The sequence below is a fragment of the Plectropomus leopardus genome, chromosome 7, assembly GCF_008729295.1.
Source record: "Plectropomus leopardus isolate mb chromosome 7, YSFRI_Pleo_2.0, whole genome shotgun sequence".
In the NCBI taxonomy this organism is placed as follows: domain Eukaryota; kingdom Metazoa; phylum Chordata; class Actinopteri; order Perciformes; family Serranidae; genus Plectropomus; species Plectropomus leopardus.
The window spans coordinates 14,458,576-14,478,382 of NC_056469.1; the positions used below are offsets into that span (position 1 = coordinate 14,458,576).

A 19,807-nucleotide genomic window follows, 5' to 3' on the forward strand; every position below is an offset into this window, starting at 1 on the left:
AAGTATTTTAGTTGTATTCATCAGTGATGTATTATTAGCTTTAATGGTACTGCTGGGTGAAATGGGTGACCGTGTGCTGTAGTGTGCATACCTCTAGGTGTTCCAGGATATATGGAGGGTTGGTCATACCCAGCCTCAGCATGGCTCCTTCAGGAATCTCCTCCACCAATCTCCACAGTAATGTGGGCAGGTCTGTCCCTATGTCTCTGCCATAAGCTCCTGTGTCTTCGCTGGTCAACCAGATCTCACACACTCCCTCTGGAAAGAGACACAAAGGCAAGTGTTAAACATATTTCATAACTCATTAACATTCTTTGTTTCCAAAATTTCCACTATGCAATTGATGATCTGACACGACACCCACAATAAATGCACAGCAGTTTTGCATTTCTCAGTTGTCCGTTATACAGTGTTGCTACAGATAACCCCTTTACGGTTTTTAATCCAGTATGCTTTTCAAAATCAAACTGCCCGGTAATTTAGAAACGGACAATACTTCCACAATGCTGAAACGAGTAATGTCTTTCAGAAGAAAAGCAAATGGGTCGTTTACATGGGAAGGAAATGCAAGCTTGACTTATATAAAAATCAACACCACCTGAAGAAACCTCACAGCACAGACCAGTCATAATCACTCACACCCACACTGAACTCTCCATGAAAGGTCATCTGACAAGCAATTATATCGTTTCAAGTGCTTGGTTATTTTAAAAATAAATAAAACAAGCCTTCTACATGCATACAGACAGGCATGTCTTATTGACTATTATATACACAAGCTAAGAGGGCATTCTTAACTCTGACTTAAGCTTTTGTCACAATCTTACATTTACTCTATAAATGGAATTCACCATAGCCTAAACTAAAGTCTCCAACAAAGTTAGAGTAGACCATACAGCTTTCTAAGATTAACTCATATTTGCAAAATACTTGGTTAAAGTTTTCTGTGGTTTGTCCCATTTCATTTGTACTGCCTGAGTTTTCTCACCTCTACAGCAGATTAAAACAGATTTTATACCAAGACTGGTATTGTTTAAAGATGATTGTAAGCAATTCAACAATAACAGGATCACATGACTTCCTCAGTATGACCCCATTTACACCTTGCATTAAATCATATTGACAGATCAAGATATGATTTAATTTACAGCTGGAATTAATGTGTAACTCCAAAATATTTTTTTAAATGATCTTTGTTGGTTCGTAGCTTTTTTTGTTGTATATGTCACAGCAAGTCAATAAGAACAGCAGGGTCCATGGGAATGAAACATGGCGACCTGACTGTAAACACAGTGACTGAGAGGAGGAACACACTACAGTGTTAGCATCAGGTGAGGGAGAACCATTTTTTTTAATTTCAGAACTTTTAATACTTTCAGGTTGAAAAAAAAAAAAAACGTATGATTTTCTGAGAGTGCGCAGGTTAGAACATGGGATTATTTGTGTTTCTTCGCATCACATCATTCACACCGCCTGGTGCAAGCCGCATCTTTGCATTGATTTTGAATGCAATTGCACCACGCAGAAAGCTCACTTCACAATTTAATCAATCAATTTATGTTTGTTTGAGTGTTAACAATTATCTGTTTGTTATACAATATTCAAAAACACATTTTCTTATAAGGAACCCAGATTTGTTCAGGTTTCAGCGCTTATCTGAAGACTCTTTTTACCACACTGATGAAGCCCACGCAACATCGCTCTGCCACCTTCACATCAGCTTCTCTCATTATTATATAGTAGTTATATAGTAGATAGTATTATCATATCATTACCTTTAGGAGTCTCTTGTTGTCATTGCCTTAATGCTCCATGGCTCTGGCAGATCCCAGCTCATGACAGTCACTGACAAGTATTAAAAATACATGTCCTTTAAACACGCATTCCAGGAGTGTGAAGGTCACATACAGCAAGAGGGGACGATCTACCGGCTTCATGCTAAATTAGAGCAACGCTCGCTGCTAGAGCTTAATGATCTAACTGTCATTTGGCTGCAGGTCTGGAAATGGTTGAGTGTCTGCTTAAGCTATGTGTTACGACATATCATATCATGCAGGCGCACAAAAATACATTTGCACTTACAGGGGCACAAGCTCAAGTACACACAGATGCACACATAAGCGCAAGAAACCACACAACCTTCATTATCATTAGCTGTGCAGAGACAGACAGAAAGATGCATGTGGTCATTCAGAGAGTAAAGATGGTGTTTGGCTAATTGGACAGTTGTGTGTATGTTTGTGCACGTGTGTGTGTGTGTGTATGTGTGTTAGAAAGAGAGAGAAGGAGAAAATAACACTTTTTTAAAGGCATGCACAGGCCAGATAGATTAAAGATGATGACAGTATAATTGTCCTGAGTGAGAGAGTTTCCAAAGCTCATCATCATTGACATTAAGATGCACTAATGATTTCTGGAGCCAGCCACGTCTAAAAGCACCAGCACAAGCATCCATCAATCACACATGATCAGATCTAAGGGTTAACACACACTATACAAGAATGCATTCAGGATATGATGTCCATTTGCTTCTGCGTGCAATTAATTAAAAGCATATCTCACCTTGCTTCAATACTAAGTAATAGCCATATTCATTAAATGTTCTTTATCATTTATTAACTCATTCAATTTGTTTTACTAATATTGTAGGCTCTTTTTAATGATGTCTTCCTTCACAGACAGAGCTACCCGTCAATTGCTGGCCACTTAAGGGCTTCTAGAGGTCAAGGTCTATGCACAGACATGCTATCATCAGCTACCACTGATTTGTAATAAGAGACTGGAGTCTCTGTTTAGTTACATTAATGCCATGGTTGATTTGCTACTGTGTCACATTTTTCATCTTTTTTCAGCCTGAAAGAAGGTGGTGACAGCAAATTCCCAGGGCAGCTAATGTCAGCTTGTTTGGGCTGAATAATACCAATTCTGATGCCAAGGTCTAACCCGTGCTTGCATCATCGCCATCCCAGGAGTGAATGTATTCCTACACCCTCTTTACCGGCAGCATCACTTTCCCCGTCACAGATCTGTCCCAGAATACCATTGGCAGAGCGGCCTCTTAATACAAATCCAGACCTACATTAAATTGGCCTAAGAGCTAAATTAGTTCCTTCCAAAACAACATTCCTGTGATTCCACGCACATATTGCTGCCAAGCAAATCAGCTTGTATACTGTCTGCTGTGAAATATATCTTGTGATTCCCGTGTTAATTATGTTTTGAACAGGGTGATGCTTTGGAAAAGTCTCAGGTGTTTACTTAGGGCCACAGTCGCACATAGATCTCCAGATAAACTCAATAACCTGCCCAGTAATTTGCCCCTTTGGCCTGCTTCTCAGTCCCTTTTGTTTTAGGTATGCAAATGGTGTTATTGTTGGCCAAAGACAGAGAGAAGGTGGCCGTTTCAGCAGGAAATGTTAGCTTGCTCTCCCTTCTCTATCTACTCTGACACACTCTATGCAGCTGCTTCCTCTGGTTTTGGTATGTGTGCAGCGGAGAGAAGGGTCACAATAGTGCAGATTGTCTGTGTATCAGCCATGTCAAGATAAATAAAAAAAAATGTCATTACAACCATTTTCCAGAAATAAAAAGTGTAAATACAATAATATGTGACTAATTATACTTTTGCTTGTAATATTGTGCTTAAAATTTTGAAAGAAATGTCAGAGTGATGGCATTTTAACTGAGACACAATGTCAAATGATGAAGCTGAAACCACATTATGAAAACTTTTCATTTTCAATGTGGCTTTTTTTTTTTCCCAACCCAAGGTGATCTAGTAAATAGGTGGTACATAGGTAAATATGTACAGTGGCCCTGAGGGTCAAAACAAAACATATCACAAAACACAACATTTCAGATGACAAATGTTTCCTTAAATGTCATGTTTTATGAATTATGTTTTGTGAAATGTAGTGGTGTTTTGTACTTCACTGTTTTCTGAAATGTGTTTTCTGAAATGTCATGTTTTCTGAAATGTGTTTTCTGAAATGTCATGTTTTCTAAAATGTCACTGTGTTTTCCGAAGTGTGTTTTCTAAAAATGTCATATTTTCAAAAATATGTTTTTCTGAAATGCTGTTTTTTCAAATGTTGTTTTCTGAGATGCTGTTTTTAACATGTTGTGTCTTCTGAAATGATGTATTTTCTGAGATCTCATGTTTTCTAAAATGTAGTTTTGTTTTTAGTTTCAGGGCCACTGGCAGCATGCCCCCTGCAGAAGTGTCTTTGAGCAAGCAAGACACTAAGCGTGTAGTTTAAGAGGTTCTGTAGCTGGCCCCGATGTCAGAGGGAGACAACTTAAGAAGAATTTCAACATATAAATCATATAAATCTAATATGAATTATTATGACTGCTGTTAACTGAAAAATGAAAAGTTGCATCTCTTGAAATAACATCAGCAAGTTTCCACTGCTCTTCAGGTTGTGTGTTAATTTTCCAAAGCCTTCACCTAAACCCTTTATTTCCATGTCACCTTATGATGTAGTTTGATGTCAGAGCAGTTGTAAACAAGGGTGGGGAGCAGGACACTTTCCCTCGAGGCAAATTAACATTCACTGAACTCTGACACAGCAGTGCAAACACAGCACAGGGAGGAGTGAACTAAACGGTTGATGGAAAGAGGGAAGCTCAGGAAGATATTAAAGATGAATATACACGTTGCTTCGGGTTTGAGCTTTCAGTGGTGGGGCTATAGATAGACAGGGAGAGACAGTGAGAGAGCACGCACAAGAGGAAACAGCTGTGTGTATGTCTAAGCTGTATCTGTCTTTGTCCAAGAATAACAACATCAGCATGTCTGACAAATGCCATACACACATCAAACAATCGTCACTCCAACTCTTTGCCAAATAGTCTTTTGCTGTCTGTGTATGTCGTGTGTGTGTGTGTGTGTGTGTGTGTGTGTGTGTGTGTGTGTGTGTCTTAAGCAAGAGTCCTCTAACATGAACAGAAAAAAATAGTGTGGTGAATCTTTTGGTGTGTTTTTTGCTTTTCTACATGATGAATTCAGATCAATGTACACCTGGTGTGCGATTTGCATGCCACTTATACCACTGTGTGCTCTTAACTTTCTTGTTAATGTTCATGAGTCAGTATTTAAAAAGTAAGAAAACAAAGAATCTAAAAAAACTAGAACAACATAAAAACAATTAGTGAATTAAAATAAATGACACAAATCCAGAATTTGGAAGGAAGCTAAAATTAAACCTTTACAGGCATGAACTTAAAAGTATGTCTTCCTTATGAGCTGCACTTTGGGTTGATCCACAGTTTATGCTAAAATGTTTTGGTTTTCATGTATTCACCATCACTGATATATTGTTTTCAGGTAAACAATGTCTATAAACTTCAGAGCTTAAAACCACACAAGCACATACTGTGGCAGACCTCCATAAATCATTATACTGTTTACATATATGTCTTATAGCTCTGTGTCTCTGCTCTGCCTCTGGATGAAAGGATGGAAGAGTGGGAGGAGAAAAGAGATGAGGGCTTTGAAGTGGTTGCTTTGAAGAAGTATGACAGAACCAATTGATTCAGGTGATTGGGAGCTTTAGTAAAAGCCACTGTTGAAGTGGTAAAAGGGTCTTCAATCATAAATGAGACACACAAGCTCCACAACATGACCACACATTTTCATGTCATGCTTGTTTGTATTAGTTGGTAGCACATACATGCTTCCATAAAAACACTCTGCTGGATATTACTCTGGATGTTCAGCTGTTAGACACAGTGGTGTAAAACTGCTACTATTCCCAGCAGGAATTATATAACATATTTCTATTTAAATTTCAGTGATATTATTGATCAAAATAATAGCTTGTTTTTATCATAGCGTCCACTAAATATCAGACTGGAAACAAAATTGAACTGAAAATGAAAACAAAATAAGGTATTTTCTCTGGGTGGAAATCTCCTCACTTGTGTCAATTCTTATAATAATCTTAATAATCTTAATAATAAAATAATAATAATAACACGGATAATAATAATAATAATAATAATAATAATAATAATAATAATAATAATAATAATAACTACAATAGTAGTAGTTATAATAATATGCAAATAATGGCTTTAATCATAACTTATATATGCCTTATTCTGAAAGATTAAGATAACTCTTTTAAAAGTATGGTTGTCTTACTAAAATGAAACTAAATTTGTGAATTTCTGAAAGCTTGCTAACAATCACTTATTGGCAGTCAACACTTTTATATTGCTTTATTATCTTTATGATAAAGTATTGTTGCTTTTGGGACAACAGAAGCAAACTCTCAGCCTTGCAGGGACAATGTCGGCGCATTATGGTATGTCACCAGCAGCAGTGAATATAAAAAAAAACCCAGACATGAGTCAACAGTGGTTGATAATGTGATGATATTGCGCATTTTTTAAACTTTTATCTTCTTTCTTTCTTTCTTCTTTTTATCCCATTTGTTGCAAGCAGCACCTTCATCATTAACATTAGTGTAAACAAGTGTACACAACAAGTGTAAACATATTTGATTATTTTGATGTCTCAGTCATATCTAATGTGCTTATTTTTCGGGCTGACTGTTCTGAGACTGTTTGTGTGACCAAAGCTCTGCCCCTCATGTAAATTATTGAGAAGAGGCATCTCCAACATCTTACAGTTTAACACACAGAGCCAGTTGTATGTATTTTTTTAGGACTGATTTTACACTACTCCATCATGAATGTGTGTACACAAAAAATACACGATTGTTTTGTGCATATTTACAACTGTTTTTCTGTACATATGAGTTTTTGCCTAAGTCTGTACTGTATGTGGATTGCATACATGAATAAACACAATCTCAATTTACCCTTCTATCCCTTTCCTACACATATGGGTTCAGTATTCCTGTTTATCTTAATCTCTTTGGCAAGATATACATTTTGATTGGCTGCCACGGGCTATAATGTCTAACAGATTAGAGATTAGATGATCCTATTAAACTGCATTAAAACCCTATTTTTCATAACACAAGTGAACACATGGCTAACCATCTTACAGTACATACATGAAGAGAGAGTGTGAAGGGAAACGGTTCAAGCGTGTCTCTATAAAATTCTCTTGCTATTTTAATTGTCAACCAGTGTCTCTCAACTGTTTTGAAAATATTGCGCGATTCTAGTTTATTGGATGTTTTGGTACACATAAATGTGACAGCCTGGTAGTCTGGGTATGTATCTTATCCCCCCTGCTGATATACCTTAAAATATAAGCACACACACACACACACACACACACCCTCATTCGTCATAGCTGCTTAATGTATACAACATACTAAGCTATGTGTTTCTTTGTGTCATGAAAAATAAGGATTTAATGCATTGTAATAGGATTATCTTTGTGTGCGTATAATCTGTAATCTATAAAAGCCCCCCCCCCCCCCCGCAACCAATGACAATCTACATGACCTTATGTACAGCAATAACAGATCCATTTGAGCATGCTGGCTCTTTAACTCAATGACTTATCAGATCTCATGAAATACTAGCTAGCAGCACATTTAAAGTTTTGCAGGACTGCAACCTGTTAGAACCAGTTGGATCTGTAGGGGACAATATCCCTTAAGTTTTAACATAAAAGAACAAGTGTAAACATGTTTTTTTTGTTTTGTTTTGTTTTTGTTTTTTTAAGTGGGCATATATACCAAAATATACTTTAGATAATAAAATTGTAACATGAGAGATTCTTTAAAGAACTCAACAAAAAAAAGAATAAAAACACAAAATTTTAAAAAAGGATGGACTATAATTTATTCTTAATTTGTACTCTTCCCGTTTTTTGACTGCTCTTGACTCACACTTTTCTTTGGTTGGTTTCCATGGAGACAAATTATTAGGCAGCATATAGATGTGCCTTTGATATATCTTACAGAAAGTACTGTTTGTCTTTTTCATCTTTGTAACACAAATGCTTGCCTTAAAAACATATTTGTGTGTTGTGAGTAGTTGAGGGTGAATTCATTCTTTACAGTACATTTAGTGAGGAAGCCTATCACTGCACCCTCTGTATATGTTTGTTATATTTTTAATCATCTTTTTCACTCTCTCCAACATACCCTTAAGTTATACAATGGGGAAAAGAACAACATGCATTAAAAAGTATTTGGTGTTAGAGCCATTTGCTAAGCAAATCTAGAAACAACTGTTCGAATTTATACGTAACTTGGAATAATGCATAACAGAAAATGTCTCAGTAAATGGAAAAAAATAGGTCAACTGAAACTGAAAACTGAAGATAAAACAGTTACTGAATGCCACAAAAAAGAATATTAACTATTGGGTGACTTGCACTGTCAGCGTCAACACATAGCCTTTTAGCATGATGAACCGAGATAAAGACACAGGCATACCATTATCTGCTGCTTGGAGCAATTCATTTGGCCAAAATGAATATGTATCAGACAACAAATTAAGACACTCTTGAAGGGATGTGCATGCCACCTTGCAGAACACACACTCACACACACACACACACACACACACACACACACACACGCCACTACTCTGTTCCTTATAAATACCATATTAATTTAAATCAAAGCCTTTTCATGAAAAGATTATAGCTTCATCACATCAAAAGAACACACACTGCATCAACATATAACCATGTATAACCGTGCAACACTTTCGTACAGAGCCATTGACTGGAAGGCCTGTCTGACCTTCCATCACATTAGTCCCTCCTCTATCCTCCACCATCAGCCAATCCCCTCTGGCTGTCTGCCTCCACAGTAAACATCCCACCCACTGCTAGACAGTAAAAAAAAAAAAAAACGATGGGGTAGATGTCAACAACAGCAACTTGAGAAATGAATTGAAGAATTTGGAGGGAGAGATAGAAAAGTGAGTCTCTGTGTTGAGGTTTGCTTAAAATGACAAAAGATTTGTTGGGAGAAGAAGAGAGATACGTAAATGGTACATGGTATTTAAGAAATGTATCTAAGTGCTTGAATGACTGCGATCATTTTACAAACAAAGCAGTGAATCATTTGCCTTTGTCTACATCACATGACTATTCACTGAATCTGCTAGTGCTTGTTCTATAAAATATCACATATTTCATTCGATTTTTCCCAATTCCCATCACTGCTTGATACTTCCCACAGTGTTTAGACCGTTTGATGCAGACTTCTGTGATTATACCAAATGAAATGTGGCTTTATTTCCAACATACCGTATGCCACTTACAGGTTTACTGAAATGATGGAGTTGAACTCAAACACAGTACATATACACTAATGTTTTCATTCTATAAATACCATCCACCCCTGTGTAACATGTGACTGACATAAACTGACAGATAAGTAACAGCTTGTCCGATATTAAGAAATTCTCTTAAGATTCTCACCATTTTTTTTTCAGATTTGTATTCAACACCTCTCACTGAAATTCCTGAACTTTGCTAATCTTTGATCCACAGACATGCAGGAAATAAACATTTTCCCGAACACAAGCAGCGGCATATTAATACACATATACACAAGTCCTCCTTCAATCCCTGCCACACAAATTCTAACACATTTACACTCTATAACCCAGGCACAAACACCACACACTGAGTTTAATTGCAGTAATTAAGCAGCTTAATTTAGAGCAACAACTGTTGATGTGGAGCGTGGGCGTCTTGGCAGGTAGCATCATCATCAAGGATTAACCCAGCACACACACTTGTATATGCAAATATTCTCTCTCAGGCATGTTTACACTAAATACATGCATGTGTGCATGCACATCCACATGTGTGCATGTTGCACATGTACACATGTGGATGTGCATGCATACCCATGATTTTAATGAACAGCCTACACAATCCCTTAAACAACAACATGACAGCTTTAACCTACTTTCACGTAGTTTCTGAACTACAGACATGACCCTCTGTGCACATCTGTGAATAAGATAGGATGTCTGGATACATCAAAGCTTGTATGGGTGTGTGTATATACGTGCACATGCAATGTATGTGGTACATAGGAAAAACACTCTGCAGCATATATGGGTCAGACAAGTTGTATGGATATATCAAAAGTAATTGGCAGAGGGCCTCCATGTACTGTATATGTGTGTGTGCGTTTGTGTGTATGTATGTATGTATAGGGATAATTGGGAGAGAAGTTATATCCCCTCTTTCATCTTTTCTGTGTGTGTGTGTGTGTGTGTGTGTGTGTGTGTGTGTGTGTGTGTTCGTGTGTGAGGCCTCCAAAGCAGATGAACTAATGCTGTATAAAAGAGAAAAGGGGAATCTGTAGAGACCAAAAAAGAGCCCTTTAACTGCCCATAGTGCTGCAAGCCACTGCGATTTCCTGTGAATTGACGGGCAAGAAAGACAAGCTGACAATAAAAATCTGACGCTCTGAAACAGATTCTTGCATCCTGCGACTAACTAACTTTATACAATATATATCAAAAGAGGATATTTATGATGTGTTTGCGAAAATCCATTTTTATTTAATTATATATTTTTATGGGAAACAAATAGTAAAGATTGCCGGTGTGGCTGAGGTACAGTTACAGACTCCACTTGTACTAACTCATTAAGTTGATGGTTTCAATGTGAAAAAAATCTAAAAAGAGAAATTAATAGTGTATATGTTAAGCACTACCATAATCAATAGGACAGGCATCACCAAATGATGCACCACAATTCATGGAAGACATACTTTGTCGCTCTTGTTATTTACATATTACATACTCCCAGGCCCAAAATACACACACATGCACAAACCTATAGGACCTATAGATATGCATTAAATGGAGAGATGTCACAGCGAGGGGGGGTGCCCATGGACAGGTGCCGCCAGAAGTTGGGGTTTGCTCAAGAGCACCTAAGCAGTTGGGATTTACCCAGAATATGGTCAAGGCATTCATCCACCTGGACAAATTGGCACCTCTCCAGCTACCAACTTACACCCCATACATGGTTCGTACAGAGACTTGAGCCAGCGGCCCTCCAGGTCTCGAGCCAAATCCCTAACTAAACTACTGCCATCTCACACAAGTCAGATGTGTCTTTATGTTACAAGTAATCTACTTTGAACTTTGACAATACAAATTGTTAAAATGATATGGAAATGTAAATTTTATTTGATAGAGGTAGGGGTAGAATATTGAATGCAATTTAGACATTATGAGGTTCAGACCTTTGCTGGGAGGAAATTTCAGTGACTGAACCTCTTTAAATTCTTATTGAATACCCCATAAACCCAGAAATAGAGAAACTAACAAAGATATCGCAGATATCACATATTACCACTGTACCACATATTTGCAGCAGAAGCAAATATGCATAGCTGAGCCATTACCATAGTTTTCTAGGACCTATTAAGGCAATGTGGACCAGTGGTTCGCAATGTGGGTTCACAGTTTGCATGGGTTTTCTCTGTTTGCACTAAATCTCTTAAGTGTTACAACCCTGATGGTCTGGCAGCCTGGCCACAGTCACCTGGTGAATGCTGGGGCAGACTCCACCCTCTGTCATCCTGAGCAGGAGAATCAAGTCTATAAACTAGATGGGTGAATAAATCACAGAAATATGCATTGAACATATACTGGTTCTCCACCTCTTGGTTATTTAGATTTGAAGCAGAAGGTATTTTAATTGTGCTAAGTCTTCCTTATTATCCCTTTGCAAAGCTGTTACAAAACAGCATCCCAAAAAGCAGATGAAGAAATAGGGAACCAAGATAGATAAGGAGTAATACATAAATAGTAAGTGGGGCTGATTGTGTGAGAACTCTTCACAGAGAAGGATTCTTTCAGGAGTGAGACTAATGTTATTAGTGATTTTGCTAGCAATCAACAGGCCTTGTTATCTGCTCTCATTAAGAAATGCTCTCATTAGTGTCACTTAACAAGCGATGAATGCAATTAAACAGGAGACTGAAATAAGAGATGCAGTTGTCACAATAGGTCAAATTCATCTGTTGATAAATTGTATGTTAATGACAATAGTCCCTGAGTTGAAAGAAAACATCTAGTAATTCATCTCAGTTTAAAGGCTGTCATTCACCTGCACATGATTGGCATTTTTTTTTTACTAAATAAATGACTTAAAAGTTTCACTGATTATCAAAACGGTTACCTGTCAATCTCTTGAGTAATCATATGTCTTCATTGCTTATTGACATGTTTGAAAAAAAGAAAATCTGTCAGTATGTAACTGCAAATGATATCATCGTATGAAGCACGAGTTATCTATCAAATAGGGATTATCTGTATTGTCTTGAGATTTGACCCAATGTTCGTCTATCAAGATAATGAACTTGTACTGTACGTCATTAAAGGCACATGAGTTGAGCCGAGGGGAAGATGAATGGCTGATGGGGTGCGTGGATTAGAGGACAGGGAGACTGAGAAACACAATGTGTGAGGGGGGAGAGAGTCAGAGGGAGTTATAAGGGGCAGATCTCATTTCTGTATGCTTCAGAGACCCTAAGAACTGCAAGGCACTAAGGGCATTACACACACACACACGCGCACACACGGCCCAACACTGAGATTACATATGGAAATGAGGTCCTATTAAAAAGTCATTGAGGTGGTAATGGTTAATATCAGCTGTCAAAGAAGTCAAGGCAGTGGACACACACACACACACACAGACAGACACACAGACACACACACACACACACACACACAAATGTATGATCACAAATTTTCACACACACACACACACACACACACACACACACACAGCTATGCTTCTGTTATTAATCAGACATAATAAGGTTTAACTGTCTAATTCAAGGCCATTGACCTAATTTCTTTACATGCTGTTTGTGTGTGTGAGTGTGTGGCTGCATGTGTGTATGTGTGTGCAGAGTCGTCTGTGTGCTTATGCAGCCACTAATTTGATAAATAATAATACGTTTGGTCAGTATTTATGCTAATATATTCATGACCCACCAGCAGGCATCATGTTTGTGTTTGTTAATTCACTTAGCTAGTGTGTGTGTGCATGTGCACACGTGTGTTTGTGCGTGTGTGTGTTTGCCTATGGAATTAGTCACTGTAAAAAGCCCGGATGAACTTTAAATGCACCCTGCATGTGTTTGTGTGTGTATCTGTGTGTGTGTTAATTAAGTTAGTGACTATATCAGATATTGTGTGTTTCTAACTCTATTTGGAAATTTGCAAATCCAATAGCACGTGTGTGTGTGTGTGCATGAGTATGTTAATTTAGTCAGTTGCTCTGTAAACATTATCTTATTATGTAAATATTAGTATTTTTATGTAAACATATGGGATATTTTCTGTATTAAAGTTTTAGACTAATGACTGTGGTTTGTTTACAGAGTTAACAAGCTGAGGAGCAGAAAGGCCATATGCAGCAGGGCTTCTGTCCCAAATCTGCCCTCCTCCCTCTCACTACCACCCTCTTCCTCTTTTCAGCTCTTAAAGTCCTCTCCCACTCCACATAGCAACATCACTTTCACATACAAACTCTGTGACACTGTGGACTCTGTAACCCACAGCAGATGAGATCACAGGTCACTACTGAAATCTGGCTGCCGTCAGTCCCAAAACACCTGGGTTAAGACCTGTACATGTGCAATGCCTGAGGAGTTATCCAACATGTTCTATAATGAAACATACTAAACAGTCACAACTGTCAATTTTCAAACGTGAAATAGTTGTAGGTCAATTCCTGATGAGTTAGCATATCATCACTCATGAATATACATACGCATCAATGTTTGGATCCTGATCAGTCAAATTCTGTGCTACAAGAGAATTCTAAACAGAGGCTCGTTTTTACACAGAGATCCCAACATGGAGCTGCAAAGAGGCCCCTTCATTATAATGCCTCTGATATTTTTTTAAAAATAAAGAAGCAAACAATGCAGGCATAACATGGCCCCAGTGTGTTTGGTTTGACTTGATTTGATTGATGGATTTGATTTTAACTTTATTTATTTCGTATATGTAAAAAAAAAAAAAAAAAAAAAGAAATAAAAATAAGGATATAATATAATTATACACAAACATATTCAAAAATGAGTGGAAGGAAGTAAAAACTTATTAAATCCCACCCCTTCTCCATCAATTATTGAAAAATAAAATGCTTTGCTACCATTTGTGTGATTTTAAAAAGCATGCTGTCGTTCTGACACAAAAGAGGCATGGTGGGTAGGGTTGGGTTTCATTTAAGTACCGGTGCTAAAAAAATTAAAAAAAAACTTACTAGTGCCTAAATGGTGCCTGAAATTTTTTCAACCATAAGGCACAAAATGGTTAATTACACTTACGACCAGTTTTTTTTAAACTGCAAAGGCAAATTTAAACATGAAATTGTTACAGTTCACTTACAGTTTTAAGTATTTTTTAAATACATAAACAGAAAAATACAAAGCATTATTAACAGTTTCACCTTATGGATAAAACTGAACCCAACTACAATAATTTGACACTATATAAGTGTTACAGTACTATTAACAGCAAAATACATTTTGATTTGTGATCTGTAATCAAATAAGGCTAACTTAACTTGCTAACTTTGATGCTAACCCTCTTCAATTCAATCAGTAGGTGACAAGCAAGACACCAGGGCCTGGCTCAGGTCTTGAGAAGATATAGCATGTATTCACAGACAAACAGCCTAAACGGTATACACTGCACTGCTACAGTTAACTTCATAGTTTCTTCTCCGGCCGCTCAGCCTCTCCACCATCACTGGCACTCACACACACACACGCTCGCTCGCTCTATTTTTCTCACTCGCACTTGCTCTCTGTCTTGCTACTAACACAACCTGGCACCAAAATGAGGCACCGAAATCTGCATCATGTTTCGGTCCTGTGGGTACTTGTCGAGCATGAACCAGTGCCATGTTGGCACTGAGTTTCGGTACTTCAGCCTCGTGATGGGTGTCACCTTTAACACAACAGTGTCAGCTACTAGTGTGACATATTATACGTGTTGGGCAGCGCTTTACTTTACAACAATTATATACAATCCCTGTCATATGGCTACCAGACCTTATTGTCTCCTCGATTTGCAAACATTTTCAGTTGTTGTGCTTCTTCATTGAGTTTGTAGCTAACTGCTACAAGCTGCTTTTTAGATCTCCCATTGGTGGGTCAATATGGTTCTGTCCTGCTGGCTGTTCCTTTCACAAAGAAATCAGTCCTGCACTGTTATGCCTCCCCTGCTGGCTTAAAGGCAAGACAACTCTGTCCCCTCATTCCATGCCATTCCTGCCTTATGAAGGCAGTTTAAAAAGTGGAGCAGAGAGCAGAGATTCAGGTGGACAGTGCCGTTCCTTAAGAGAGGGACAGATAGATAGCCTGACATCACCTCTAAGTTCATTTTCAAATTCCAAGGGACGTTATCAATGGCCACAGACCAACGCTGTATGCGTCTGGACACTATTGATAAAAGCATACAGAGATGAGCTGTGATGGTGTGGCATCAGTATTTTAAAATACTACTTCAACAGGAAGTTCCACATCAGCTGCAGCCATCTAGGTTGTTTTTGAAAATGCCTAAATGGCGCCATTTTGTCCCCGGCATGAGGGTGTGCGAAACCAAAGATGACAAAGATGATTTTGTATAAAGCGTGAAGGTGTCACATAGTGTCAGTCATTGTATCAAATCTGACTCATATTAGATAAACAGTTGCAATTAGCCCGGAGTGGGCCAGGTCAGGCAGAGGAACCAAACACATACGTCACATTTAGTTTGTTACTCTCAGGAACCTAAAAACATCTTCATAATCTCACACACATCCTTCATGGCCATGCCAAGACAGTGGCTTAGAGGGTACAGAAATGGGTGCTCATTAACAAACAGCTTTAGTGAGCGATGGACGACGATATACCCTCCCTCTTACTCTCTCTCTCTCTCTCACTCTCAGAGAAACGAAGACGCTTGTTGGACAGTGTCAGAGCACGAATCCACATGAAGACGTGTTACAGATGGATCTCTCATGACAGTTAAGGCTACTACTGCAAAAACGAAAAGCAGAAGAGCAAAGCAATGCAAACACACACACACACACACACACACACACACACACACACACACACACACACAGACAGTCTACTTGGAAAAGGGCTTAACAGCAAAGCAGAGTTATTCCCTAACACACACACACGCACACACACACACACACATAATGGGGGTCGAAGGGAATCAGGCATAGGGTTTTCTGCAAAGTGACAGATGTGACGACAGGCCATCCAGTCAGGCAGAAACACTCAACGGTTTCTTCAGCTGAAGACCAGGAGTGACATTCACTATTCACTGAGGCTAGAGAGAAAGGGGTCAGCACAGCACAGCCCCCCCCCCCCCCCCCCCCCCCCCCCCCCCCCCCCCCCCCCCCCCCCCCCCCCCCCCCCCACACACACACACACACACACACACACACACAAATAGCAAACTGTACAAACACTTAGCCAACTGCAAGGATTTACTGTGCGACATAAACAATTTACAATACTTTATTATTCAAATGAGCAAACTTTGTTTAACTTTTCCATTAGATCTGTTAAAAATCGGATATCAAATTCTAGTTAAATGTCATATATATGGGGCGTCCAGTGGCTTAGTGGATTGAGCAGGCGCCCCATGTATAATGGCACTGCCGTGCCGCAGCGGTCACGGGTTTGAGTCCAGCTCGCGGCCCTTTGCTGCATGTCGTCCCCTCTCTCTCCCCCTTTCACACTGCTGATCTGTCCTATCTAATAAAGGCAAAATGCCAAAAAAATAATCTTTAAAAAAAAAAAAGTCATATATATACAAGTTTTATGCACATTAAGGTCAACAAAAGAAGAAGACAGTTTCCCTTAAAAGACTGTTGTTGTCCCAATGTTTGATCAAATGAAACATATGGTCATAGCGCAGGACTCACTGAAGCTATATGCAACACTGCACCAAGAGGCAGACAAGAGGGAGACAAGGGGATGCATGTTGAAGAACATGTCCTAACATGTACCAGCATGTACCGACATGTAACCAACTGTGGAAGTAAGTGTGCATTTGCATCTATGCTCCAGCTATAAGCTTTTCCATTTGTCAGTTGTGTCCATCATGTCATGGTAATATCATACAAAAAACTACTATGCCAAATGTTGTGTCCACTCCAAATCATTGTAAAATGTATCATTACCCCCCCAAATGAGGTTTGACTTGTTATGTTTCTGTAACAATAAAGTAGAACAGCACACGCTTGTGAGCAGGGTGGTCTAAAAAAAAGGAAATAAATGCCACACAGTGGATGAAATGATGTATTCTAACATGCAGTATACAATATTTTTTGTCACAAAGAAATCAATGCAATGCAATAAGTCACACACAACACATTACTGAATTACTGATATCAAAGGTGAGAAATATTAATTGTTTCCTCTCCTGTCATACATATTTTATAAGCAGCTCAGCCTTGTTTTTGCATTTTTATCCCATTTGTTTAAAAAAAAGGTTGCAGCCTGTTCAGAGCTGCTAAGCTGAAACTTGTGCCGTGGTGCATGTAATGTGAAAATCAACTCAGTCTTGATTCAACCCACTCAGACCAATTCCACTTTTATTATTCTGGGGCTTAGCATCAAGAAGTGAAGCCAGTCCAACATAAACCAAATGTCATCGAGATTTTTGTTTCCATGCATTAAAATGTTGATTAGCAATCAATAAACATAGACAGTGCCAGAGTTTGAACTGAAAAACACTTTTGTTTAATTTTTGTAAGTGTTGAATATTCAAATTACTTATAAATTCCTAGGGGTTTTTTAAACTTAAAATAAAGAGCTCTTCATCATCAGCTTAGTTATGGTAAAATATTTTTCTCTCCTATCAAAAGAAAAGTAAATTCATGCTGTAGAGTAGCACATGTTGTAACCCGACACCTGCTTGGTTTAGTTGACAAAGCCAGCTCCCCACCCACCTACTCAATTTGCATATTGTGCACGAACATGTCATCTGATAACACAGACGACAAAATATACACAAAGAGTAGGCATGGACTCATTATTTGGGTAGCATATTGGATGCAGATCGGATTGTCATGTAAGATTCAAATATCACAGGTCTTCAAGAAACAAACTCTGAAACTTAAAAACTAGTACACATTTTGAAAAAAAGGCATACAACTTGGAGATGCATTAATTAATGAAATCAAAAGAACGCTTCCAGTTACATTCATCTATAAAGTGATGTACAGTGAAAGTTTACAAAGCAGGATCCACCTAACGGAGATGAGTTTATGCTCAGTCTAACCATATAGTGCAAAAAATAATGCCCCCTACCCACTGGACAAAAAGAAAACCCCCCGAAAACATTTACACCCATCAACATCTGGGTTTCGTATTTAAAGGAAAAGGTCACAGTCTGTATTCACTCCTGGGTCAAATAATGCAGGAAAATTCCATCCATCACTGGAGCCAAGTTTGAGAAAGAGACTGAATAAGTAAGAGATATGAAAAAGAAGTAACCACCATAACATTTTCACTGCCCTCCATGCTGCATTCTACCATTTACATACTCATCTACAAAGCTGTGTACATGGCTCTGGTCTACTAGCAATGGGAGACCAGTCTTTTAAGTGGCTTTTCCTGCATTTAAAACCCTGCATAAGAGCACTAATTTGATTAAAAAGGGTATAAAATATTACTATATTCCAAAAAAGCCGTTGATTTCAGAAGTTTTACTCAGGGACACACAATATATATATAAATGTATAGGTATGAAACTTCTGCCAATATTCTTGGTAATGGTGATGCTGGCTTTCCACCAAATTGTAATGCTGCAAAAATAAACATGATTAAAATTTGCTAAATAAAGCACATTCCATTCCTGAAGTGTATTTGAAGGAGGAATGCTACAAAAAACTCAGATATCAGTCTGCTCCCATCTGCCAGAAAAGCTCAGTCCACAAAGACAAGTAATTATATTTTTCGTATATCAAAATACCCCTTTAAAATAGCTCTTTTCCAAACTAAAACATGTATTATCTCCCACAGTTATCACACATGCACACACAGAAAGAAGATTAGATGTGCATTTTAAAGAGCATTGTTATCTAGTTGTGTATGTGATGAAGAATAATTTTTAGATTGGAGTGGGAGAAAACAAAGCTTGTTTGTCAAGGGGCAATGCCAAGTACAACCTGAAGCAAAAAGACAGTTCGAGTTCAAACAGTTCGAGGGAACATTTACTAGAGGACATATTCAGTAGTTTCCAGCATTTGCAAAACATTTCTCTGAGCGAGTGTCTGTCTCTATGTTTGTATGTATGTGTTTGTGTTATTATGTGTGTGTGCATCAGCTGTCCCCCCTGTAGCCCTTTCATGTCACCCAGCACCGGGGGCTTGTGGCTGTGGCCACGGGTGGTCCACTATGTGAGAACTGGTTCCTGCAGGGGGTGTGAAGAGACCCCCTGATGGTATCAAAATATATACCACAGGGGGACAAACACACAGACACTGTTCTGTGCTGTAAATTACACTCAGAGGACGTGGGTGTTTTTTTCTGGATATACATGCTGAGATTTTTGCAAAATGAAGGCAGTTTCCTTTGTATTTCTGTCATTCCTGTTGGTTCCAGAGACAAGAATGATTTGGATGATTGAACAGGACAGGTACATAACAGAGAAGGAATTTGCAGGGGTGGGATGATGGATTATTTTCCAATTTCTCCTCTGATTTCGCTTCTCAGTTTGACTCAGAATTTGTGTTTACTCAAAAAACAGGAAATAGGAACTATATTTAGTCTCTTGCTCCAATTCACTGTGTGCCTAACTGTTCACTCATGTCTTTAGTCTGGTGAACTGCAGTACAGAATAGAACTGGCATTAA

The 19,807-nt window shown here is 38.4% G+C and overlaps 1 protein-coding gene across 1 annotated transcript in view; it reads right to left on the reverse strand.

Moving 5' to 3' along the window:
* Window positions 1-19,807, reverse strand: part of cdkal1 (CDK5 regulatory subunit associated protein 1-like 1) — a 270,459-nt gene that overhangs the window by 120,550 nt on the left and 130,102 nt on the right. The window contains exon 9 of the mRNA XM_042489706.1: window positions 92-258. Within this exon, the coding sequence (XP_042345640.1) occupies window positions 92-258 (167 nt within the window). The remainder of the gene's footprint in view (window positions 1-91; window positions 259-19,807) is intronic.